This window comes from Anarrhichthys ocellatus, unplaced genomic scaffold, assembly GCF_004355925.1.
Source record: "Anarrhichthys ocellatus isolate YVR2014 unplaced genomic scaffold, GSC_Weel_1.0 scaffold28, whole genome shotgun sequence".
NCBI lineage: Eukaryota > Metazoa > Chordata > Actinopteri > Perciformes > Anarhichadidae > Anarrhichthys > Anarrhichthys ocellatus.
The window spans coordinates 1,907,997-1,934,775 of record NW_022280058.1 but is presented as its reverse complement, the minus strand read 5'-3'; the positions used below and the strand labels follow the sequence as shown (position 1 = coordinate 1,934,775).

Below are 26,779 nucleotides of genomic sequence, written 5' to 3'. Positions count from 1 at the left end.
TATATATATATATATATATATATATATATATATATATATATATATATTTAAATAGAAAAATATAGATGTTATTGTTTGTATTTATAGTCTGAATCTGCAAATAAAATGTCAAATAAATGTAGTGAAGTAAAAAGTACAGTATTTCTCATTGGAATGAAGTAGAAGTATGAAGTAAAATTAGCAGAGAAATAAATGTACTCAAGTAAAGTACAAGTACTGTACCTCAAAATTGTACTTAAATGCAGTACTTGAGTAGATGTAGCCTACTTGGCATCACTACACTGGGTTGTACTATAGGTTTATGGTGAAGTTAAGCTCACGGGTCAGGTGTGAGGGGTGTGGAGTTGAATGTAAAAGTTTAAACTAAAGACTGATACGCCTTCCATTTCTCAGTTAACGTCGTCCTTCACCTTCCAGCTGAGCCAACGCGTCCAGCTCGTCGGCGAACTGGTCGTCGAAGTCGTCCTGTATCCCGTACATTTCGTCATATTCGTCCATGTCGGCTCGGACAGGTACACGAGACAAGCAGCGACACGGCAATGTGTTTAACTTGAAGACAAACACACACTCCTCTCATTAATATTTCCTTCGCGACTTCAGCAGCAGATTTGACGGAGCAGCAGACTTCCCGGCAATTGTTTTGTTGTTAAGGATCACTTCCGGGTAAAGCGATTCTTCTTCTTCTTCTTCTTCTTCTTCGTGTGAATGTTTGCAGTGTAGACGCTGCTGAGCGTGTTACTGAACTTCACAGGATACAAACTGAACTGTCGAGCTGACATTACTGACATTACTGCCGAGCCACATACAAAACACCAAAAAATCATCATTGACTGATAAATTACATACATGGAAAACCAGTCAAGACTTCTCATAACATTTAACACTTTTTTTTTCACATTTTGATATTAGTTTAGTTAGTTTACAATTCAAAATGTACAGTATACAGCAACATATGATTAAGTAGTCTGGGGGGCCGTTCTGGCTCAGTTTTCCCCTGAGAGAGAGAGCGAGAGAGAGAGAGAGAAAGAGAGAGAAAGGCTGAGACAGAGATGCACTTCCTCCTAAAATGTGAAACATTCAATAAACATGTACTTTAAAAAATTCAAACTCTGTAATTTCAGATTTTAAAGAATTTAGTGACATCTCAAAATTAAAAATACTCCTAGGAGAAGGAGATGGGGCATCTCTTGCTACCCAATATCTATTAACATACCAGGACCTGAGGGACAGTGAGTGACCTACACTCACACACACACTCACACACACACACACACATACACACACACTATATTTATATAATTCATTATCAATCTAGACGTTATATTAATGTTATTGTATGTTTAATTTTTTTTGATGCTTTGGCAATACTGTTTCTAAACTTTCATGCCAATAAAGCCAAATTGAATTGAATTGAATTGAATTGAGAGAAAGAGAGAGAAAGAAAGAGAGAGAGAGAGCTGGTGTATTCATATTTATACTGCTGTCTACTTGTACTTATACCTTCACTTTATATTTTGGTGACTGCTGCACATGCTCATATTGTATACCGTAGTGCATCCATATCTTCCTCTCACTGTTTTGTTTTTTTACTTATAAAAGTTTTTGTTTCACACGAACCCTTTGTTCATCTTAAGCTTTTTTTTAAGAAAGAGAGAGAGATTAATGATGATGTGTGTGACATCAGGATGTCTCCATCGCCACCATCTGCTCCTCACAGCAAACACACACTGGCCAGCAGTTTGTGTGTGACACTGAGTTAATTTCACGTCAGGAAGCACGAAAACAAAGTTAACTGTTTCTGTCTTTTCCTCTCTGACTAATCACTCAGGGAAAAATGTCAATATGTCTTAAAAGTAAAAAAAAAAAAAAAGAAAGTATATTCAAATCAAAGAAGTCACACTTCTCTAGTTCTTCATCATTCATCATGGTGGTATCTAAGGAGGTTTCCAGTAAATTAAATATGGAGATTTAACATTTTTTATCATAATGAAATATATAGTTGAAAAAATAAGTAATCGGAAAAGTTAGTTGTGATATTATATCTGTATGTCTTGAATAGTCATACATCTTTTCTTCTCATCATGTTTAATCAATTAATAGTAAATGTGGTATATAATAAAACAGTAATATGCAGTAATATGATATATAATAAATCTATTTTTTATATATGCTATACCTTGCAGACTCTGCTGCTACTAATCACATCTTATTTTATTTTAAAAATATGATAGCAATGTGTACACTTATGTAGTATTTATAGTGATTTATAAGTGATGTAAAAGTCGCACGACTATTAGGAAGGATGTATTTTACAGTGACATTTAAAACTTAAAACCTTTAATACTAACTTCTCCAGCTCAGGAGATTTCCCCACCTGGTTATTGGTATTTCCAAATGTTTCTCAAGCTTAAATTCCATGCATCATTTCTCAGTAGGGCTGTTGTAATATGTCCAACAAGTAAATACAGGGAAGATCCCAGAGTACATGCAGTCAAATTAAGCAAATAAAGCTTAGATTCTCATCCAAAAATATCAAAGAATATGTATAAAATCTTGGATTATATTATAGGATTTATTTCTAAAACATCATTATCATAAGCCAATAATGGAAATCCACAATGGATCTATCCCAGAACATGTAATCATGTGAAGAAATGTCTCTTAAAAAATCGCCCACACTAATTTTTGAGTAAGATTGGGTGTCATTTCAAGCTGTCTGAGTAAAAACTTTTATAGTGACTGATTCCTAAAAGTTACTGAATGAAACTATAAACAGTTAAGAAACTGTTTAACTGTTTCTCTTACACACACACACACACACACTTTCACAGACCCTACTAAGCACTTACCAGCAGATGTTTGTGTGTTAAAAATGCTAATGATTGTATACTTGTCATCGCCAATGATTGACCATCTGTGTGTGTGTGTTCGTGTGAGTTTGTGTGCATCAGCGTGGACTCTAGTCCACAAGAGCATCTGCTGTACTCCACTGCTCACCCACGCCATGCACTCCATTATCCCCTAGCACAGCATGTGTGTCAGCACTGAAGGTGCCACATTAAGGTGATGTGTTTAATCATCAATTCAACCAAAGGACTGCCCCCTTCACACGTACAAGAAACACGAAACACTCACTTTCTGTAACGGCGAGGTCAGCTCGTGGTTCAGCCGAGACAAGACTTCTACCAAGGGCCGGAGTGTGTGTGCTTGACTGTGCGTGTGTGTGTGTGTGTTAATGCCAGTAAGCTTTGTGTTGAAGGGGAAGTGAGCCGCGTCTGTTGGTTTCCAAAATTTTTAGGGAGTGTAATGTGTTCATCTTTGTGTTTAGGGTGTTTGCAGAGCAGGTCGACAGTGTCTGATTGTGAGAGGCAGTTAATGAGAGTGACTGCACAGGTGTAATTCGACAGGTGTGTGTGTGTGTGCATGTGTGGTAATACAAGAAGTGGGGTTTTGGTGTATTTTTAAGTGTGTGTGTGTGCATTGCTGTGAACATTGAGGATGTCAAACTCCACCACCAACTTCTACGCCCTGACTCAGTCCTTCAGCTCCTCTGACATTATTGTCATAGTAACCTACTTTCTTCTTAACATCGCTGTCGGCATCTGGGTGAGATATCTGTGGTGTATATATACATATGTGTGTGTATGTGTGATGTGTGTGTATGTCTGTGTGCGTGTGACATGTTCTGGATGCTCGAGTGTAACAGTTTTCTCTGTCAGTCATCATGCAGGGTGAGCAGGAATACTCTGAGTGGATATTTCTTGGCTGGACGGGACATGGCGTGGTGGCCGGTGAGTGTGTGTGTGTGTGTGTGTGTGTGTGTGTGTGTGTGTGTGTGTCGTGATCTGCTCTGTAACATCTCGCTTTTTCTGATTAAAAAAAAAAATCTGATCTGCAAATATCAGTAAGATTTGATATTATTGCAAATAAATTGGTGGGTTGTGCTTGGCAGATTTAGCCAAAATATATATTGATCCTGTATACCTGAAGTGTAATTTGTGGATTGGTTCAGACTGAAATATTGTACATTTTATTCCATGTATTTATCTGACAGATAGTTGCTTTTCAAATTAAGACTTTACATTAAAAACAAATGATAAACTTATAAAATACAACACATTGATAAAGATTAAATTAGCTGTTCCCAGCCTTTTGGGGTCGTGACCTCTTACAAAAAGAAGCAATATCTGGTCGGGGTCTCTTATGGTGAGTCTGAGATTTTAGCAGCTCCTCTAAATTCCTCAGTTTCATTTAAATAAAAGACCCAAAAAGACCCAAAATGGGTGAAAGAGAAAAGTCCAACAAATGAATACAAATGTGTGTATCAGATGCATTAATCTTGTAAACCACTGGACTGAACTAACTCTAAATAATGCAGTTAAAATTAGCTCCACCCCAACTAGCCACAACAGTAAAATGCAATTTTTGCATTGATGCATCAGCCTTAACAACAATATGATAGTATATTATCAATCTTTCTGCAAAACAAGTACTTTTACTTTTTAAAGTGCCGTTTAAGTAAGCTTATCTATGCAGGACTTTTACATGTAAAAGAGTATTTTTTAAATTGCTGTATTGCTACTTTTATTTGAAATATCTCACCGGTATGCGCAGATTGGAGCGTCCCTCTTTGCCAGTTCAGAAGGCTCAGGTTTGTTTATTGGTCTGGCTGGTACCGGAGCTGCTGGAGGCATCGCTGTCACGGGTTTTGAATGGAACGTGAGTAGACAAACACACGCACACATCTTTCCACTCAACAAAACACTATGTGACGCTCCTCTATCTATTAATACTAAATAAACACAATATAGATGGAATGAAGCAGAGCTAGCCTGCTAATCCATGTGCATGTTATTTCTTTTGTATTACAGTAATAGGGTTGACTAGATAAACAACATACCGCTCCAAGAACTAATCTCCCATTTGAAGCTGAAAAGAAATCAGTTAAAATAAGTATTTGTAAAAGTGGGTTGTACCTAATAACCTCTCTCTAGTCTGTCCAGACCAATTTATTTTTGGCTGGTGCATTTGGGTTTTAACTTCCTTCAACAGCTGTTGCAGACAACCTGCTGCAGAGAGCGGCAGCAGAACATTTCTTATCCTTTACAACTGTATTAGGTGGTGTGCAGAACATGAGGCACACGTCAGGCAACTGTACAAAGGCTTGCACATGCAGAGCACCTACAGAGTTCAAAGATGTATCTCAGTTTTACCAGAGAGATTTATTATCTCCTGAGGCGACTCTTGTGGACAATCTGGTCAAAGCTCTGTGTCGTCTTTCCTTCTTCCTCTCAGGCCACCTATGTGTTGCTGGCTCTGGCCTGGGTATTTGTGCCTGTCTACATCTCCTCAGGGGTTAGTTTGCACACACACACACACACACACGCACAAACACACGCACAGATCTATGTCTGCTTGTTAAGGCAGGTTCAGGAGGTACCTTTAGGTGCCAAGAGTCATTCTCTTTGCCAGCATTCCCCACCTTGAAAATTCCCCAAAAGGGTGTTTCACTACACCACACACACCAAGTGTGTCATACACATGATCATACTGAGCCCCTAAGTCTCTACTGTGTAGATGTGGTGTGTTGAAGAAGTTGAAATGTGTGTGCGTGTGTGTGTGTGTTCAGATCGTGACAATGCCAGAGTACCTGGGCCGTCGTTTCGGAGGAGAGAGGATCAGAACCTACCTGGCTGTCCTCTCACTGCTATTGTCCATCTTCACAAAGATATCAGTACGACAAAGTCACGCACACAGAGGCGGCATCACACTTACTATTCGCCTGCGTTGGCTTTCCAGCATTTAACTTCGCCTGCTATGAGATTGAATCTTTGTTGTGTTTCCATCTCCAGACTGACCTGTACTCTGGAGCCTTGTTTGTTCAGGTGTGTCTGGGATGGAACCTCTACCTGTCCACTGTCCTCATGCTGGTGGTCACTGCTCTCTACACTATAGCAGGTACACAAACAACCACACACACAATTACATCTGGTGAAACTGATACATTGGGAAAAGATTCCCACAACACACACTCGTTTTTTTTCAGGTGGTCTCGCTGCTGTCATCTACACCGACACTCTACAGACATTGATCATGATTATAGGGGCAATCATCCTTACAATCACTGGTATGTACAATTACCTTCATTTATAAACCAACGCAACAACTGCAGTTATTTTTAAGGAATGTGTAGTTACAGTTGTGTGTTCCCCGTCTGCAGCCTTCAACGAGATTGGTGGCTACAGCAACCTGGAGCGTGTGTACAGCATGGCGGTGCCAAGTAACATCATTCCCAACAGTACCTGCCACCTGCCACGTGAGGACGCCATGCACCTGTTCAGAGACGCCGTCACTGGAGACCTGCCGTGGCCCGGCATGACTCTGGGGCTCACAATACTGGCCACCTGGTACTGGTGCACTGACCAGGTACATGTATGCACAAACACAGGCAAAAACAAGCAGGAACCACCACTGCTGCAGATGTTTCTTATAGTGCAGTTCCTCTAATGGCCACTAGAGCCCTAATAATAATAATGTGTTCTTTTTTTAAAAGTAGCTGTGTCTATTTAAGTTTTGGCAGTTTTTGACCTACCATCTTAAAACTGGGGAAGCCGGCATGAAGTAATATCACTGCCTCGCCTAACTGGATTCATTTGAATCCAGTGGCATATTTGGAAATTAAACAGAAAGTGAACAAGAGGGCTGTCTGTAAACTATCCATTGCATTTAAAAAAAACTGTGTTCACTCAACCACAGTAAGTAAGGTTGGTCAAAGTTGAACAAGGAAGTAGTCCCACACACAGTTTTGGTATTTCCTTTCCTTTCAGTATGACAAACTTTCCCGAAAGATTGAGATGTTAACGGCTAACTGTTAATTTACCTGAACTGGTTGAGGCAACAACAGAGCTGAGTCAGCAACAATTTGTCTTTTTATTTACAGCATTCACTTTTGGTACAACATCAGTGTAAAATTGCTTATATACCAGTTATCAACACAGTAGCCCTACCCTAACACCATCAGTAACCAATCACAGTGGTTTCAACACCAGAGCCGGAATCTTATATCAGACATAATCGGTGATGCATGTCGCAGATACACCACATCTTTGTAGGTTGGATATGGAAAAATAATATTTACAGTGAACAATTCGGAAAAAGAAAAGCAGTTGAGGTAATTAAGAAATATTTGTTCAAAGGATTGTCAACAAAACTGAAGTGCTTGAGTTGGCAGAGGGGATCTCACTAAACGCTGACTGGTTATCATCGACAAAATACACTTCCTCTTGTAGAAAGGGATCCATGCTTAAAGTTGTGGGTTTATTTCCTCCCAGGTATCAGTGTCTGCCTCTAAAATGAATTATCCCCCAGACACCAGTGACACCATCCAGTCTGAAGCCTTTAGCATGGAAACATTGATTTTGAAGGTGATGAGAATAATTGACAGACAACACCTAAAAACATATTAAATCAAACTGCCAACTCTTGTTGACATAGTCAGAAAGTCCCAATTCAATAGTTGTTGTATCTTGAGCCTCGAGGTTTGAAAACAGGAAATGACACACATGCCAGTGATAGAGAAGATTCCACACTGAAGAGTCACCACTGTCTGCATCAGCAATCGTCCTCATGTTCCTGTGCTGGCCCACAGTTCTACCTATTATTTTGAGATGCTTTCTTCTGCGATGCTCCACCTCGTGCCCTTAAGTGTCTTAAATTGCTCAGTTTTGAGAAAGATAGTCCCAGTACCCCTGATGGGTTGCCTGGCGGCTGTGCCAAGGCACCATCCGTCTTCCTGTAACCCGGGCTGTGGCGACGTGGCGACCGGCCAGAGCGTGTCTCTACGCGCAGCTGGCCCGAATCCGGCTGCAGCGCTTGACCCTGCCAGTAACGATGTCCTCCGATCACCTGGACATCAGCTCGGGCGGGGCGGTGAAAACTTCCTGGTTTGGCGATGACTACTTTAGGTGCTCTCTGTCGCGCATCATGACCTGGAGATTTGGAGGTGTGGAACAACTAGACAGAGAGAAGAAGCAGAGAGTGATGAGTATAGGACATCATGGAGTCCAGAAGAGTTGCACATGGTGTCTATTTGTGAGGTTACAGGGGACTGGAAATCCTCCACTACCCATTTCACACATGGAATACCTCAGGGATCAATCCTCGGCCCTTTACTTTTCTATTTCAGCTTCCACTTTCTGTATAAAAGCTAGATGGTCTTAAACACATAATGGGGCCCAAACAGTACATTGTCAGTGCTATGTGGGCCTCTTGAAAAATGGGGGAAATGGCTACATGGCTATGACCACAAATACGTTTTTTAAATCAACGTTTTTATCCTCTTTTGAAATATGGAAAAATATTCACAATAGCAGTTGTATCATCACAGTTTCGGTTTATTTACACAACACAGAAACTTTCCTTTTTGATCGTCATGTGAATTCTGTTGTCTGAAACTCAAAAATTTCCAAAATGAATTATTTTGCGAAGCCCGGAAACTGTAAGCCATGCTTTTATTTCATTCCGATTAGACAACAGACCAATTTAGCACCTTTACAACGTTTTAGATTGGATTTTTTGAAATTGTCACGATTGTTAAGGGATATATGGGAACTTGCTCGTGACTGTATTTCTAATCTGCTAATCCCTCTCCAAAAGACACATTATTTTAGAATTGCATTTAGTTAAATTGTTTTCATTTTGTGCTTTTACTGCATTTGTTCTTTTAATGGTATCTGGTAAATTGCATTTTATTTGAATCTATGTATATTTCATGAAACTATTAATTTCTTTGGTTTTACATCTTACTGAATAAAGTTAGTACTATTATTGTTGTTATTTGTGTTCCTCTGTGTGTAGGTGATTGTACAACGATCCCTATCTGCTAAAAACATGAGTCACGTGAAAGGAGCATCAATCCTGGCTGCTTATCTGAAGATGCTGCCCTTCATCTTCATCGTCCTCCCTGGCATGATCAGCCGAGCTCTCTATCCAGGTGCGTGCACACACGCATTTTGGAAAAGGAATGGCATGTTCACTGTGAGCAGGTAGTGGCTTGCTTTTAAACTGCTGCTGAAACGCACCCTTTTTAGTGGGATTTATGTAAACGTGTGAGAGAGTAGGACTGAACCACCTGCTTGTTCATAACAAACATTAATCCTGCGAACCTCTGCCCTTGTTTTTGTCAGTGTTTTCTCATTTAACATTTAAAATGGATGTGAAAGATTAAGACAAGCATTCAAGATATTCAATTTACAACAAAGAGAAACTGCATGTTCTCCCAGTTAAGAAGCTGAGAGTTGCATTTCTGCTTGAATTTTATGTTAGTCACTTAATTGACTAATCATTTCACCTCTACAATTAACTTTTCATCCTAAAATTAATCTGTTGATTATTTCAATTCAACTAACCACTTAATTGTTTAGTCTTTAAAATATAAGAGAACAGTTCAAAATGACATCACAATTTCCCAGACCCAGGTTTTGGATCAACAGTCTAAAAAAAATCTAAATATTTACATTGTTATGAAACAGAAAAAAACAGCAAACCCTCACATTTGACAACCTGGAATTAGCAAACACGTGGCATATTAAAAAGTTAAATTCTTGGCAAGAATTATCCGTCAACTGACTAAGCGATTAATTGAATAGTTGTGTCAAAATCAAAGGATTATAAATATTGTCCTATATAGTATAATACTATTGTATTTACTATTGTATACATCCTATATAATATAATACCTGTCCAATGTGCCTATGTGGTGACTGGTGTACTTGTCTGCGGAGCTGCTGCGATTGGCGGATGAGGTCAGTGCTGTCTTCTGATTGGCTGGGCGGCCGCAGATCCAGCATGCTCTGGGAGAAGCGTGCCATCATGTTGACCCCATCTCCTTGGCGATTCCCGCGCCCTGATCCTGTCGTCGCTCCGTTGATCAGCGGGTCACTCAGCTCCGGCTGGGAACCTTCATAAAACTCCTCCTCTGACGCTGTGGAGTTGCTTGAAGGACCGTCATTGGCTGCTCGGTCACACAAGACCTTGGTGCTGTCTTGGCTGCCCTCACCCGTGCTGCCAGAGTCCCTGCCGGCCTCCTTTGATGTTAAGCGGCCACGAACGGGCGGCAGCTCCTTGTGGGTTCCCTTTTGGTTGAAGCCCTCGAGACTTTCCAACTGGTCCATTTTCATCAAAGAGACCTGTGGTTGGCCTGGCTGCTCCGAGGTGGTGGGTTCTATGACTAACTGCAGAGTGCGGCGTTTAGGAATAGGAGGAGCTACAGTTTGAGTCTCGGGAGTTTGTTCGTCATTGTTGGTCGGCTTTGTATCGGCAGTAACATCGGATGGTGATGGTGCATTCGGTTTGTGTGTGTCTGGTGTTAAAGGTGTGTTAGGCTGCTGAGGGGGGCCACTGGAATCTGTTGCATCAGTTTGGTCTTTATTCGGAGCTGTGTGCGTTTTCTCTTCGGGTTGTTTGTTGGTTGGACTCACAGGAGTAGAGACGTCTGCACTCGTATTCCCGGAAGGATTTTCTGCTGCTGCTCCTGCAGCGTTTGCATCCCCACCTGAAGCAGGTTTCTCAGTCTGTGGTGGTTGCGTCAGTGCAGAGCTGAAGCAAATAGCCCGGCTGGTCTCAAACCTCTCCGACCTCTGTAAGTGAACCTGATTGGCCCGCTTTTCATCCCTAATGTTGATAAAACCAATCACGTCGCTTGGTGGGTCTGGCTCCGGCCAGATGGGCAGGTACGGGATCAGGTACGCTTTCTCCAGATGGGCTAATCCCGGATGTAAGGGGGGCTCTTCAATGACATTTCTGAGACGGCTTTTCGTAAACTTAAGCCCAGTGGGATTCTTGTTGCTGGAATTTTGATCAGAAGGAGTGGAACTTGTGTAGGTTCCAGTGGCAACAAGGGCATATTTGGGATTGATGAGCTTCCTAGCAATAGCAGCTGACACCGGAGCAGGAGCTGCCTGAGGGACCGGGTCGGGGATTGGTTCATCGGCCATGGGGACCTTGTTTAGAGACACACCTCTGGACACGAGGTAAAGGTCACCAAACTGCAGGTCGAAGGTCTCCACTGCCTGTCCTGTGATCACAGTGATGAGGTTACGGTCCAAACGGGACGAGGACCAGGTGAAGCTGGAGGAACAAAGACATGGAAACATGAATTCACAGCAGTGACTCCCTTATTTACACGCTTATCTGACAGGTTTTCAGATGTTTTTTCTTACTGAATTTGGTTTATGTTTGTCACGTTTAAACTCTTTCTTTTATGTCACAACTGAGAGAACCCAGCTTCTAGTTTTATCATTACACCAAATATTTGTACCCCGAGGTCACGTATGACTTTATGCTCTGTGCATGATTTCTTCACGCTTCTTTTTAACTTCAACATTATGAGAGCATAGAGATGTAATGGTGAATAATAGATAATTATAGATGATAATGACGAACCAAAAGGCTGTGTGTTGAAGGTTTATAGTTGTGGAAAATGCTGCAGCAATGCCATTGTTGCAACATGCCCGAGAAAAGGACAGTGGGTAACCCAAACTGGATTTTTTGCTCATGTGATGATGGCATATTTCAAAGTATTTTAAAAGCATTGTTTGTCAGAACATTAGACAATATTGGTGACAACTGTTGCTGTCCCTGTGTAGCATTCAGCCTATTTATCTCAGTGTTCCAGATGTTATGAAGCAATTTGGCCAACAGTTGCCTATTTACACATCCAGCAGACATGGAGCAACATTGGCATTCATTTAATTGTGTGTTTTTGGCACCCCGACAAATATTCTCTCTAACGCTAACTTTGTCTCTCTGCTGTTTGGTGCTTAGCAGGTAGCTTAATTTTGGCTTTTTAATGCTTTTATACTGAAAATTGCTGCTGAAAACTGGGTGAGAGCCGTCACACTGAACCAAAACAATAAAGTCGCGAGCCAGAAAACAAAAAAACTGTGAGCTGAAAGTTACTAAAATGCTCCTTAAAGCTCTTAATGCGCCGCCTTTCACGTGTCACAGTTATATAATCCATGTTAATACATGAATAAGGATTAGAGCAACATACTGCTCACCTGTATGAACCAGAGATGGCTTTGTCTCCATCTACCAGCAGGAACTTCTGGCTCAGTGCTCCACGCACCTTCTGTGCTGACCGTGTGAAGAACTCCACACCTCCACAGCAGCGTACGCGCAGATTCTATACATACATACACACACACACACACACACACACACACACACACACACACACACACACAAGGTTAATGCTATGTAAAGAGAGGGCTCTTGGGGATTTAGTTTTGATGGGAGGAAGGATATTGGTGAACAAAAGGGAAATAAAGGCGACAACAGAGTAGGGAGACGGGGAAAAAAACAAGAAACAGTTCTTCTTTATTAATACCACCATAACATGTTGTTGGCTGACTCTGGAGGTTGGAGCATGGACTGAATGTATGTGCACGCTTGTGCGACACACCCTGCGGTGTTTGTCTTTGACCCTGTGATAAGGGTGTGGTTCCTGGCCGAGCGTTACCTCGTGAATGTTCTGTGTGAAATCTCACAGGGGATGCTGGGCACAAGAGTCATAACAACAGCAGAGATGGCAGATAAGAAAAAAAGTTAAAAGAGAGGCCTGGCGGGTTAACGATGTGAGGAAGGAAGAAAGACAAACATGTTGCAGAAATTAAAGTGAGAGCGTGCATGGTTTATCTAATTGTCTGCAGCACAGACAGGAATGTGCTTATGGTCTTCCCCGTCCAAAACATTTCGAAAAGCCCCAATGAAACATTAAGTGTGTTCTGTCTCGAGCTAAACCAGTTCATCTCAGAGAGGCGAAGAACAACAAAGACATTCAGCCTGTGGCAAAACAACTAGCTGGTGCATGCATCTTATTAAGGCTTGCAGGCAAAAACCTGTTTCACTACGTCATTCAAATGCCCTTCTTTTTTTCCCCTTGTGTTTGTAATATACTTATTTTGGAGATGGGTCTTTAATGAAACATATTTTGTTTAAAACGTTGGAACTGGAGCATTGTAAAATAAATAGTTTTCTATTATTATATACTTATCAGGACTAGCCATCTGTCCAACTAGCTCATCCCCCAGCTTATCAAAACATCATCTGTGTGTGTCTGTGTGTGTGTGTGTGTGTGCGTGCATACCTTTAGGTGTCCACGGTGCATATCAGCTCTGGCACACATGGAAAGAAAGCAGGGGACTGAAGCCATGTCAATAATAATGTATACAGGAACTTTGCGTCTGTAGGATGCATCCAGCAGGTCTCGAAAGATATCCACGTCTGTGAACACATCCATCACCACAGCTATCGCCTACACACACGAAAACACACACAGAGGAAACCACAAAAGGCGTTAGTGTTTCCTGGGTTTGATTTGACAATATTACCCTCATTAAATCCTCATAAAAAAAGCTGTGCACTTATGAGAACTGCATCTAAAAAGTACATCAAAACTGTCAAAGACAAAGAACATGTCTGAACATAGATGTCCCATAAGGAGAGTGCTAGACACAAACGGTGCTGTGCAGACTGGTGAAGTGTCTGGACAGTGTGTGTTATGTGGGTTCAACAATACAATACTAGTGAGAACATGGTACTCTTCACACCGCGCTGTCTATGCACATTTGAACCCAGTTTAAAATTTAAAACTGCAGAACTAGGTAATTAAGCGAATAAGCTGATCTAGAAAATAGCTCTGGAAAAAGCCAGTTTGTGAACCTTGAGGTTAGAATATATAACAGATTTCAAACCAACTTTATTGTGATTATACTTGTGTACAATGAATCCTAGAAGACGTTTTAAAAACTAAAAGATAGAGAAGATAGTTTGTAATAAAAAGCAGAATAATTTGATGACGTTGGCGTGTCGTAAGCAGTGAAAAAGTATTTCACTCCACAACTGAATCAATTCATTCCAAGGTTTTTTTACTAGACTTCTATGTGTGCCTGCTCCAGGACTAACTTGAAAGTTAAAGGTTATGTACGTAGTGCTGGCATGAGAACTACTGACGTCAGAGCATTTTTATTCCACCGGCGTGGCGAGATCACACTTGTTTTATTGAAACTTCGTTGTGTGCATGTGAGAAAAGAAGGAAGCGAGACACTGGATTCAATTCAGTCCAAATTTACGCCCTTGTCAGATGATTTTTGGTAGATGTAATTTAGCCTGACGCACTGCAAAGCTGTCAGCAGGGTTTGTGGGGAAAAAACAGCAAAGGAAGTCAAACCTCTGGTTGAAACAATCCTTCTTAATCAGTCACTGATTTAGCATACTACCATGTAAACAAAAACAACTAACAAAGTAATGCAACACAAGATTATTTTCATTATGAATTAATCAACTAACAGTTTAAAACCCAAAGATATGCCGTTTACGATCACATATGACACAGAGAACTGCAAATCCTGACATTGGCGAAGCTTATAAAACGTATTTTATTTACTGTGTCAAACAAGCACTTCTTTGTAGTTTGTGGTGTTGTGGCAGTGAACTGCATTATACACTGAGCACGCAGAAACATATTGAAAACCATGATGTATTGTGGTGCATTCAATAGCACTGCAATATATACAACCTTATTTCAGTTTTTGTTGAGACTGGTTATTTGCGTGTTGACTCAGTGCTGTGGTAGCCTACATTTGCTGTGGTGTTTTGTACTTGATTGTATTATATTACGATGTGTTTTGTCCTCCACGTATACATAAATGCAGGAGCGAAATAGAAACATCTAGCAATATAACGTAATGCAATAGAACAACACAAGTGTGATCTCTGAAAACTGTTGAATCAACGCCTCTTTGACACATAAAAGTTACATAAGTTATACAAAGAGAGCATGGCCTTTGTTATTGCAGGGCTATTGTACTGGAAATTAGTGTTTTTTTTGTTTGCAGAGAACTTTAACTTCGTGTTTCTGTACTTTTCTGTCTGATCTGGTGGAGGTTCCCTCAACTTCATCAATCCCTGCATTATAAAAACATCATCATCTTCTTCACTGCCTACCCTCGTCGCTGACGCAATGCTCTTGCGCACCACCTCCTTGATGTGCGTGTGCCCCTCGGTTGGAGGCTGCGTGTACACGGCAACGCGCGTGACCCCTCGGTATGAGTTGGGCTCGGGCCAGCCGAGGTCCAGCTCCGCCACTGAGCCCTCCGACCGATCTGGCCAATACTGGAGCGACACCTCGCCGTCTTCCCCGAAGTTCCCGGACCCCGGCGTGATGTTCCCCGGCCCGGGTGTCTCTGGCTTCTGATGATGCTCGTGGCCTGGCCGGTATTCCTCCGCTGTATGTGCAATCCATTCCAGCTCCGGTTCCGAGAGGAACTCCCGCACACCCTTCTCGCGGACCAAGTCCCTGAACGCATCGCGGCCCTTGGTGACAAGCGCCTCGATCGCCAGCCGTTGATCCTCGCAGTAGAAAAACTCCGGTTTCCCCTCGCTCACGCGCCAGTTGACGTGGTGATTATCCAGACATTGGATCTGAGACAACGCCATGGCCCCGATAGATCCACGGGTCAATTAATAGTTAAGTACCAAAACCACTCTGACCCAGTTTCCACTCCTCGGTCCGAAGGGTCAAACCTCGAAAAGGTGCGATCTGTCATTCCGGTCCATAACGCGTCCGCGTGACCTGAGCTCGTGAGGTGGTAAACAGACCCCACCGGCAGCGATGGACTTTCACCTGAGGGAAATAAACCGATAGAACCGTCCCCGAGCACGGACTCTCAGATCTAAGGTTACTAACACACACACACACACACAAGCAGTCACGCACACTCAGGTGTTGATCGCACGGCGCACCTACGCGCCAGCGCCACGCCTTTCACCTGACAGGGGGCCGGAGGAATCCAGCGGCGGCCCGGTTCATGCGCTCCAGCCGCGGGGCCCGGCAGTCATGAAGGCAGGCAGCTGTCTGGGTGGATGAGTGCGTGTCTGCCAGTGAGTCAAACCTATTGGTATCACGTCGTGGAGAGAGAGACAGATAAGTAATTAATCCTCCTTTAAAAAAAAAAAAAAAAAAAAGAGTTGGAACTTGTTGGTGACTCAAGTTAACTTTTACGCTGACGAGCCACTTTTCCTCTTTTTGTCGGCTCGCCGTTTCAGCAGCTGTTCAAAGCACAAAAACACAACTGTTGAGTTCCCCGAAAGACAAAGTCGTGTCAGTAACGTGGCGCGGCGTGGCGCGTAGGAGTCTCAACTTTCACACAGTTCGAGTCCAAGTCGGTTCCTTCATTTTCCTTTTCCTCCAGACAGAAAGTTCATCGAGGTCCGGTACTTTGTGTGGACTCCCCGGTGTGTGTGAGTCTGCCTCTAGAATTTGGCAACGGAAGCTCAGTCACCGTGAACAGCTAGGCGGAATGTCCGGTAGTTGGTTCGGAAATACAGGCAGTTAACTCCACCCTCCTCCCGGAACAGAGGGGGGAACAAATCTAAATGTTCATCCCAAAACAGAAGAGTGTAATAACTAACTATGGGTCCATTGAGTTTTTATACTGTAATATAATGTACTCTTCCCTTAGAAGGTTATAGTTTAACGAGGATAATTATTCAAGTACAAGGCTAGTTTAATACTGATTTAAAAGAAAATAAGAATATAAAGGAAAACAATCTGAAGGAGGAGAATGTTATTACGTGGGTTAATTTCCTTTTTAGGTAATGCAGTGCAGATACCAAACTTGTGATTGCTGGTTAGTGACGTGTTACTGTTAAATATGCTGGATTTTTAGAGATAAAACAAATTACTCATGCATGTCTGGATCAGAGTTTATTTAAGATTAAGAGGTCAAGTTTAGGAATACCTAGAGATGCACAAAACAGACGGGTGACTTATTATGTGAGTCCACTTTTTTATCATCTAACAGATAGTTGAACTATAGAAATAAATGAAATTTAAAGAATTTAAACATCTCGTACATCTTATGAAATCACAGCTCAGCCTTCAGAGTGCAGATGTCCCATGAAAGAATGTGTATTGTTATCAGAGCAGGGTGGTATGCAGGTGTTCGTTTTGCACACGGGTTTTGTGTACATGCACGTTTGCGCACTGTGCGAGAAAAAAAAGGGGTGAAGTTACTAATAACTGTAACTGCAGCAGGATTTTGTGTAATTATACATGTACAGCTTTGTGCTTGTTTGGAGCGAAATATTGTAATTTCCAACATTATGATTGTAATAAAGGAGAACATTTTGTCATCTGTTGTACGTGAGCCATATTTAACTTCGAATAAAATTACAGAAGTTAACATAAATAATATAGTTCATTTAAATTAAAGTGCTTTTAATTTTACCCTAGATCCTTTACCTCTCTATAAGTAGAAATTAGAATTGAAACGTGAATTTTGTTACGTCTTCCACCCCTTTGTGTGAATGACTTGTGTCTTCATATTTCAGACACCGTAGGATGTGTGGATCCAGAAGAGTGTGTGCGAGTGTGTGGAGCTGAGGTGGGATGCTCCAACATCGCCTTTCCCAAACTGGTCATTGAACTCATGCCAAGTGGTGAGAAAACTGTTATTTCTAAATGTGTCGACTGCTTTGATAAGCTTCTTTTTTTTATCCACATGCATGTGTTCATCTGTGTGTCGTATTACAGGCTTGCGTGGACTCATGATAGCGGTGATGATGGCCGCTCTGATGTCATCGCTGACCTCCATCTTTAACAGCAGCTCCACACTCTTCACCATGGACATCTGGAAGAAGTATCGCCAACGGGCCTCGGAGAGAGAGCTGCTCCTGGTCGGCAGGTATACGTCACTCACAGACGGGAGGGTCAGCGGTCAGAGAACATCCGTCCTAAACCCTTGATGGTGCTAGCTGACATATGCACACTCTGAACATGCTGTGGAGGGACAACTTTTAATGTCAGGATCAAGGAAAAGAGAAGCTTAGAGGTGAAAGAGATGTATGTGTTTTGTTCCAGGATCGTGACTGTGATCTTGGTGGTGGTGAGCGTGGTGTGGATCCCCATCCTGCAGTCGGCCAACAGTGGCCAGCTGTATGTTTACATCCAGTCAGTGACGAGCTACCTCGCTCCGCCTGTCACCGCTGTGTTCACCCTGGCCATCTTCTGGAAGAGGACCAATGAGCAGGTAACACACAAACAAGTTGATTTCATTTTTTGGGGGATCCATTCATAGTTTTGTCTATAAAATTGTGTAAAATGCCCACAAAACGTTCCTATAATCACAATCCAATGAGATGTCTTTAAATTGTTAATTTTGTCTGATCAACAGTCCATAACCCAAATATATTTGATCAACACTAATTTAAAAAAAAGACAAAAATCTTCACATAAGCAGAAATGCATTTTTTCTTCAATAAATGACTCAAAAAACATTGGTGATCCATTGGTTTGGTGATTTGGTGAATCCATTAATCAACTGATCATTACAGCACTAATTACTGTCAGAAACATATAAGCACACTAGTATTTAATAATGAAAAAAACATAATTAAATCTTACTCCACAAACTCCTTCGGGGAGAACTACAACACAAGATATTGCTTTTCAACACAGGAAACATTCATTCTCACACACACCAAACTCAATTCAAAGTTTACTCCAGTCTGGACGCTAAACTACACTCATCAGAACATACTAGAGTTTAAAAGGTTTTCCTGCACTGTTTGTCCTCTCTCCCACACTGTACTGGTGTTTGTTTTTATTAGCCTCACATGGGATCCAGCTGCCAACATCTCTCGCTGCTTGGTGTGGAGCCCATGTGTTTGCGCACATGAATGTCTTTGTGTGTTACTCACTGGTTTTATGAAGTGTATTGTTTATTATTTCCTCAGCATGAGTGTGCTGCTCCTTCACTTGAATAGACGAAAGGGTTTCTGGCTGATAACAGTGTAGAAGTGAGGGAAAGTGTGATTATTAGAAGATAAAGCTTAACATAGGGAGGTAAAAGAGATAACACCGCTGTAGTAAAACTGTGTTTCAGCCAAAGGCAAATAACATTTTTGACTGCAAGTAAATACCAGTCCACTCAAGATTGAATCCCTGTTTTCTTAAGAGCACATCCTGGGTGTGTCTGCTCGCTGTGTGAACACGCTTTTAACTACTAAAATAAAAAGGATTTTCTTTCATAATGAAAGGGTTTTCCCCCTTTACACTTATATAACTATCACGACACTGAAAATGTCTAAATTGAACATTTTGCACAGTTTAAATCTATTTGCCCAGACGTCTTTTGACCTGCGAACGAACAAATCCATGCTTACTCGTCGGGGTTTGAAAATGTCACCCATTTTGTTTTGGATGTTTCCTTCTATTATGGCAAGTTAGTAGCACTGTTACACAAGAGGCAAGACCTTTTTTTATAAACACAGTAAGCATTTTGCTGTATGAAGCTTAGGTGTTGACTCATAGGGTCAAAGGGCACATCTTACCATGCAGGATGTGACACATGCTGACAAGTCTGAAACGGTAGAGAGCAGACAATACAGACTGGGAACATGACATGTATTCCTTGAACCAGAGCGCCAAATATAACTTGTAAAAATACCAATCAACCTTGTAATTAGTGTCATTACATCTAGACACACGTGGTGTCTGTATGTATGTATTCGTCTATATATCCCTTTGTATTAATCCTAGAAATTTTGGGATTAATGGTGTTTGATTTTTTAATCTATATATGAACTAAATCCTGAAAAACAGACCATTCTACAACAGTTATACAACAATAATAGCTGTTACATTTAATTATTTTTTTCCCTCATGTGGTACAATAGATCAAAGAGATAAATGGTTTGGAGTAATAAAATGGTTAGAAGGACAGGTGATTGCTTTGCGAGCTGTGACAAGGTGATTATTTTCATGTGTGGTAAGTCAAACCACACAGATCACATTCTTTGCTGAAGGTTGAACAAAGACGATGACAGAGAGTTATTTTTGTCACTGCACATGTGTGTGTGCTCAAGGGAGAAGTGACACGATGGTGACAGATTATCATGGTGGGAAAGTGAGAGTGTTACAAGACCGAACACACCCAAAATACTGAAGCATTCAGCAGCAGGATGTTCAGCATATTAATTCACATTAAGGCATGCAATGTAATCTGAGTACATGTGTGTGTGTGTGTGTGTGTGTGTTTGTGTGCACTCAGGGTGCGTTCTGGGGCCTGATGGTGGGTTTGGTGGTGGGTGTTTGTCGGATGGTGCTGGAATTTGCCTTCCCGCCTCCCAGATGTGGAATCGTGGACTCGGCACCCGAGATTCTGCGCAGCGTCCACTACCTCCATTTTGCCATTCTGCTCTGTGGACTCACTGCTATTGTTGTCACTGTAGTATCACTGCTCACACCGCCACCCAGCCACGAACAGGTGTGTTCACACAGTAAATAACAGACGTATTAGGGAAGCAATGCTTATGTGAGTATTTTGCTGTTGGTTCACCTGTAATGTTATATACTAAACATAAAAAAAGAGTTGAAACTGCGGTAAAGGAGCAGGTTTTATCTAAAGGTTGGCCTCCGTGTTATAGACAATCAAAGAGGCCAAACCTATCTATTATATCCAAAAGATCAACAATCAACCAAAGAGCAAAATCTTACAGTACAGTAGAGCTATTGTTGCACACACAAGAAAGACGCTAAATCCTAAATATTTGAAGCCATTTGTCCCATTTTACATTATTCTGAACTGTGAACTCAGAATGCAAACAGCAGCCGCTTTATTCTCATGACACATTTCAAGAGAAAATATTTAACCTCCCTTAAACACACAGACAATTAATCACAATGCTTGTTATATTGTTATATACATTAAAACATCTACAGTATCACAGCATAGGTGGTTTAGGTACATTTTGTTGCATAGACAATAGTATCCATGCTAACTGTGATGGCCCTGTGTTATCTAAGATGAAGAATTCTTATTAAGAATAAATGTCAAGAATAATCATGAATCAGGCATGGAAATAAAACTGAAGTTTACACTTCAGATTGGTCTGTCTTGCCAAAAAAGTGTGAAACATGTGAAATAGTTTGGAAATATGCTTAATTTCTTTCTTGCCGAGGGTTAGAAGAAGAGATCTATACCACTTTCATATTTGTCTGTTAAATATGAAGCTACAGCCAGCAGCTGGTTAGCTTAGCTTAACTTAGCATAAAGACTGAAAACAGAGGGAAACAGCTAGCCTGGGCCTGTCCAATGTAAAAAAAAATATCCATCTACCAGCACGTCTAAAGCTCAGCAATTAACAAGTCTTGTTTATACATTATATCTAGCTTTAGAGGTGGATGTAGGCAGATTTTGTTACCTTAGAGGCAGGCTAGCTGTTTGCCCCTGTTTCCAGTCTTTGTGCTAAGCTAAGCTAACAGGCAGCAGCTTCAGATCTTCTCACCAAACTCTCTGCAAGAAAGCGAATAATCATACTGTCAAACTGATCCTTTATGGCAGGATATTGTCAATATGGACATACATTCAGCTTCTCTACATGTCGTCTAGGTTGTGATTATGCCAAACTGTAATTGCTAGTCAATAAATGTTGTTATTTCCAATTTCTAATCTCCCAGTTGTGTAACCTGACCTGGTGGACTCTGACTGAAGAGCCACCAAGAGAAATCCCTCTACAGAAAGTGTCCTCTGTCAGCCACCGTAGCTCCCAGGGTAAGAGTATGAATGTTCACACAATTTGGAATAAAACTAGCCATCATGTGATAAAGACTCATCAACACGCACACACACACACACACACACACACACACACACACACACACACACACACACACACACACACACACACACAGCTGTAGTTATTGTATGAGTAACTTCCTGTGTCTGCTCCGTGTGTGTGTGTGTGTGTGTGTGTTGCAGGCTCTGAGCCAACCCGGCGGGTGACATGTGGTCAGGGGACAAGATTGTGTATCTCAGCGGCGCGGCGCTCAGAGGAGACTCCAACTCCCAGAGTTCAAAACATTAGAGAGAGTGTGTTCTGGTCCAGGTTCTGCTGTGTCAATGCACTTCTGGTGGTCAGCATCAACATTTTTCTCTACGCATACTTTGCCTGAGTATTTAACTTCCTGTCTCAACCTCCTGCCAATCTCTCCAAGAACATGGCGAAACAAACTGTGGGTTTTTTTGTACTGATTTTACATAAATCCTGCAGATGTAGCTTCAGGTTTTGTAAAATAATAACCCTTTTTAAACAAGAGAGCACAAACCTCTAACTACAAACCTCTAAATGAAGACAACGTTGAGAATAATCTGCAGCTGGATCCACATCCGTATGAAATTACCCATAATAACAGATAATTATGACATGGGAGAATTTAAGGAAGCTCAAAAGGTCACGAAAGAAAAAAACCTTTGAAAAGCAACCTGGTTTTAAAGTTTAAAAAGGCTATTGTACAAATTACAATGAAGCTTGTGGCTTGTAACAAGCTAACATGAATGTGCAGTTAGTGTTAGATAAAATATGACATCTAAATAAAAGGGCATAACACATCATCTTATATTGAAAGCTTACAAAATATATGGTAAGAATACATTTATGTGGTCTAGGTTGTATGTTTCTTCCATACTTTCTTTTAGTCTATATACCTAATAGTAATTATATAGTTATGTTTATGACGTTATGTTTATCAAGGTTTTGTGAACCCTCAGTTATCGTTCTAGTGTTTTCGTGCTATTGAGCTTGTTTATGTTGTTTGTAAATCAAAATTTCTCAACCTTTTTAATTTGTCATGTCAGTTTAAATATACACGCTTTGTGTTTTGTATTTAAGAGTGCATTTGGAGCATTTAAATGAAATAATGAGAAGTTTTACACTTTATTATTACACATTTATCAGACAGATTACAATTGAACAGAACTGAAATTTGTCTTTAACCCCTTTCTGCTTAACAACAGACTCGAGGGGCATTAACCCCAAGGTTGGGAAACGTCTATGTTGCTGTGCTTTTTCAATGGTGAAAGACTTATTATAAAGGACCTCATGTTAATCAAAAGACAAAAATATCCATCAAGTGTTTATTCTTGTGATTTCTCAAATAAATGTAAAGATATGTGCATCAAAGCTACAAGTGTTGGTCCAGTATTTATAACCAGATGATATCACTCTTTCTTTGTCTTGTTTACAGTTTACTTACGTTCAGGTTAGAGGCACCGACAAGATGGTAAAGCAAAGCAAACATGAAGTTCAATTTAAATTTAAATTAATATTTTCAATCCAAACTGTTGGTGAAGGAAGGTCATTAGGACTCAGAGGACGAGTAGAAAAGGTTCACTATAGGGCTGCACCACCGCATTCTTCTTCTTTGTCAAAACCTGGCACCTACATTACCCACAATGCAACGCGATCGTCAACATTCGGGCGTGTTATATGCTATGCTTATGTGGCCTTCAGCCTCAAGCAGAGATGAGGAGAATTTCTTTACAATTTTAAGTATTTATGATTAATGTTGTTAAATACAGAATTTCTCATGTGAAAATAACAAATGTAAGCTGATTGAGAAAATACACCTTCAGGCCCTTCAAATCAATATTGAAAATTTGCATTGATCAATTATTAGACCAATTGTTTCATTAACAGCCGGATCATTGGATAAGTAGGTTAAGTCGCTCCAGTTTGATATGTGGTCAGTGGTACAGCGGCTGGACGTATTCTGGCGGAAATATTCCTACTCTGCCTCGACAGCGCCCCCTCCAAGCCAGTGAGCTCGAGCAGTCCAGCAGGTCGATGACGTCACCACGCAGGAAGTGGAGGTTGGCGGTCTGAGGGGGGGTGTAGTCGCAGAGCGCATGAGCCAAACGGGCCTTCTGCACAGAGACAGAGCAAAGACATGAGACAGGTGTGTGTTTAAAAAAAAAGCTGTTTATGAGGTGTAACAAAGCTTACCCCCGCAACTGGTTCAGGGAGACGACGGGAGGTCTCTCTCCCGGGGTGAGGAGGGTGAGAGTAGAGGCGGGCTGAGGGGAGGGACTCCTGAGAGCTGCTTTTATAAGGGTTGGGGTATGGGTTACATTCTGGTTGGGACAGCAGGCGAGGGGACGCAGCAGGGTCTCTGAGGCAGACCACTTTCTCCACGGCGATACTGTGAGTCCTGTAGAAATCCACCAACCGGTTGAGGGAGCGAAACGACTCGTCCCAGATGCAGTACTGACCTCCACCCTCCAGCACCCGGAAATGCTCCACCCTCTCACCGTAGCTGCAAAATAAGAGAGGTGAGAAAGGTAAAGGAGATAAAGTCAGGTATGCATGCTCCTCAATGCACCAACAGCCAGTGAAGATGCAAGTTGTGTTTTTCTTCATTCCTCGACTTGTTTCCTCGGTTAGGAATTCATGCTCAGACGTGATGTGCATACCTCCGTCTGTGTGGGAAATGGGAACTATGCATCACAGGAGGTTTCCTCTCAGTCTATAATCTCATATAGCAACACACACACACACACACGCACATTCTGACATTTTATAGATTCAAGCTAAATAATCAGCACTGATTATGCTTTTTATTTTCTCAAATTGATCTTTTAGATGTGATAAGAAATTCTCTAGTGCCCAAATCGATGTCTTCTGATGTCTTGTGCAAAACCCAAAGATATTCCGTTTACATATGATGTAAAGCATAATTGTTTCAGATCACTTTTATTTGCATTTATTTACACAACTATCTGTATTTATATTTACACTATTTGTATTTCTATGTTTCTATTACTACATGTTTTTTATAGCACTATTGTCTTGCATCTTGTTCTGTATCTGTTTTTGTGTCTTGTTGTTTGCACCTTATGTTCATTATTGTGTTTGGCACCATTGACCAGGGAAACACAATTATTTCCTCCATGTACTGTACTGTATATAAATGGATGACAATAAAGTCTCTCTTACCTTAAATATCAAACAATTACTCAATTTATCAAGAAAATCTGCAGATTAACCAATAATTTGAATAATCGTTAGTTGCGATCCTAATCTAGACATTTCTGGGATATATTTCACAAAATACACTGTTGTGTATCAGCTATGATGCATATTTCATCATATTGGTATTTTGTTCTCGAAAGAAAAGAACATAATAGTACTATCCACTATGAAAACTCAGTATTGTAAGATGAGGAGACATAATGAGCTGCAGCTTCAGCCAACACCTTTTTGCAGTTTCACACTTTGTCTTCTATGTTGATTGCTACTGTGCTGGTTTGTTGGGAGTAACTAATTAGACTTAAATATATCATCATTTTAAATGAAACATGCACGATGTACTATTTACACTACTTCAGCTTGTCCCTTCCGTACACACCTGAAGATAATCACTTAATGACAATAAAAGGAGGGCGACACCACGACCAGGGTTAGTTTGCTGAGATGCGTTAGCCTGAGAAATGACTGACGACTTGTCGTGAATAAGTTGGTCAGCAGTGGTTTCTTCACAACAAGAAGGTCATGAGTTAGATCCCATCTTCCTTCTGCATCCGTTTCCTCCCACAGTCCAAAGAAACGCAGTTATGTTAGTTAGAGACTCTAAATTGCTTGTGTGTGTTTGGCTGTCTACTGCATCGTCACACTGATATACTACAATGTGTTTAAAATATACATGCGTCATAATAATGTTCATGGTTTACAGTGGTATACAAGAAATCAAAGTTTATTTCATATGTTTTATGCTAACAGGAAATGATACAATTCATTCACCAACTGATCAATGGCCAACTGGCCTTTCTCACAGAAGATGTTTTGACAGAAGGAATTTCACAGGTGTTACTAATAACACTAACGATGGCTCTGTTGCGTTCAAGTGTCCTCAGTAAAAGAGTGACAGTGAACCAGCCTGCGTGAAACCGTAACCCTTAAATCAAAGCAGCTGTCATCAATCATTTTATTATTTACACCTGTGCTTTTTCTACTGTCACAAGATGTCCGCTCATCAAACTGCTGTTAAACAAAGAGACAGCAATATGTTTTTCCCCAAAACATGCCGTAATATTTTTTTTAAATGTTTATATCTGTGGTGCTCCTGGCACTGTTTGACAAGTACTAACAATTAATTAAAACTATTAATGAAATCATATATTTTTTTCCCAGCTGTAAGCAGCTCCACCATTTTCTTTTTTGGCAATAACAATTAAACAATAATGTCCATCAAAAGCACAGACACAAATCTAATTCTTCTTACAGTATGCACACAGACTGTTTTAAGTGAACTTTATTTTTCCTGTTTTAACAAGCTATAGAAATACACTCAAAACATATTGACAGTTACATAGTTACATAGTGTGGAACTGGTACAAAGGATGGATAGTTCAGAGGAAGTTCACATGCTTTCTATCTCACATGACACATTTCTGTGTCATGATGTCATAACGAACTGCAGACGTGATGAGGATTGAAAGAATATCTTTTAATGAGTGGCTGCAGTTTACAACTATAAAAACACCTCTGTTATGACTCCTGTGAACTCTTCTTCAACATTATCACCCTCTGTTGATCTTTCTGAGGATTACACTCTGTGCATGAGTTTTGAGTATGTGTGCATAAATAAAGAAAACCTCTTATCTCCCACCCCTTGCAGGCAGACAGATGTTGTGCCTTAAAACATGTGTTAAACAATATGTGCACGGTATGTAAGTGCATGTCTGTGGCACGTGTCGATTGCATAATTTACCTGTGTTTAATTCAAGACAGTGGTGTTACGCAATGCCCTGATTATTGAACACATTTAATTTACCCTCAATGATTAAATGTGTCCCACGTCACTTTGGTGACCCAAATTACATCTCCTCGCGCACACACACACACACACACACACACACACACACACACACACACACAC

The 26,779-nt window shown here is 41.0% G+C and overlaps 4 protein-coding genes across 5 annotated transcripts in view; 1 reads left to right on the top strand and 3 right to left on the bottom strand.

The window, feature by feature from the left end:
- Positions 1-632, bottom strand: part of chtf18 (CTF18, chromosome transmission fidelity factor 18 homolog (S. cerevisiae)) — an 11,682-nt gene extending 11,050 nt beyond the window's left edge. For both annotated transcript variants that reach the window (XM_031863051.1, XM_031863052.1), the window contains exon 1: positions 411-632. In XM_031863051.1, coding sequence (XP_031718911.1) covers positions 411-498 — 88 coding nt within the window. In that variant the 5' untranslated portion in view covers positions 499-632. The remainder of the gene's footprint in view (positions 1-410) is intronic.
- Positions 633-3,761: 3,129 nt separating this feature from the next.
- Positions 3,762-23,106, top strand: slc5a10 (solute carrier family 5 member 10). The gene is made up of 14 exons (XM_031863066.1): positions 3,762-3,791; positions 4,615-4,719; positions 5,296-5,355; positions 5,630-5,734; positions 5,853-5,958; positions 6,047-6,127; positions 6,221-6,426; positions 8,857-8,992; positions 17,395-17,502; positions 17,597-17,747; positions 17,924-18,092; positions 20,115-20,330; positions 21,524-21,617; positions 21,825-23,106. The coding sequence occupies exons 1-14, from the start codon at positions 3,777-3,779 to the stop codon at positions 22,016-22,018; spliced, it is 1,746 nt and encodes a 581-aa protein (XP_031718926.1). The 5' UTR covers positions 3,762-3,776; the 3' UTR covers positions 22,019-23,106.
- On the bottom strand, positions 6,912-16,394 carry LOC116391982 (protein FAM83G-like). The gene is made up of 5 exons (XM_031863055.1): positions 15,007-16,394; positions 13,148-13,315; positions 12,060-12,184; positions 9,738-11,127; positions 6,912-8,013 (listed from the first exon to the last, which is right to left on the bottom strand). Exons 1-5 carry the CDS (start codon positions 15,496-15,498, stop codon positions 7,651-7,653), a joined length of 2,538 nt encoding a protein of 845 aa, XP_031718915.1. The 5' UTR covers positions 15,499-16,394; the 3' UTR covers positions 6,912-7,650.
- LOC116391994 (GRB2-related adapter protein-like) overlaps positions 22,709-26,779 on the bottom strand; it is a 5,584-nt gene continuing 1,513 nt past the window's right edge. The window contains exons 4-5 of the mRNA XM_031863071.1: positions 23,848-24,157; positions 22,709-23,768 (exon numbers count right to left, since the gene is read on the bottom strand). Of these exons, the coding sequence (XP_031718931.1) occupies positions 23,589-23,768; positions 23,848-24,157 (490 nt within the window). The 3' untranslated portion in view covers positions 22,709-23,588. The remainder of the gene's footprint in view (positions 23,769-23,847; positions 24,158-26,779) is intronic.

What these genes read in the sequence shown, in the direction of transcription:
- LOC116391982 (XM_031863055.1), bottom strand. Translation starts at nt 15,498, where the DNA reads ATGGCGTTGTCTCAGATCCAATGTCTGGATAATCACCACGTCAACTGG. An exon ending in GCATTGCGTCAGCGACGAGG is followed by an intron (nt 13,316 to 15,006) that starts GTAGGCAGTGAA and finishes TCGTGTGTGTAG; the next exon opens with GCGATAGCTGTGGTGATGGA. An exon ending in TGCACCGTGGACACCTAAAG is followed by an intron (nt 12,185 to 13,147) that starts GTATGCACGCAC and finishes ATGTATGTATAG; the next exon opens with AATCTGCGCGTACGCTGCTG.
- slc5a10 (XM_031863066.1), top strand. An exon ending in CTGTCTACATCTCCTCAGGG is followed by an intron (nt 5,356 to 5,629) that starts GTTAGTTTGCAC and finishes GTGTGTGTTCAG; the next exon opens with ATCGTGACAATGCCAGAGTA. An exon ending in CAGCCGAGCTCTCTATCCAG is followed by an intron (nt 8,993 to 17,394) that starts GTGCGTGCACAC and finishes TTCATATTTCAG; the next exon opens with ACACCGTAGGATGTGTGGAT.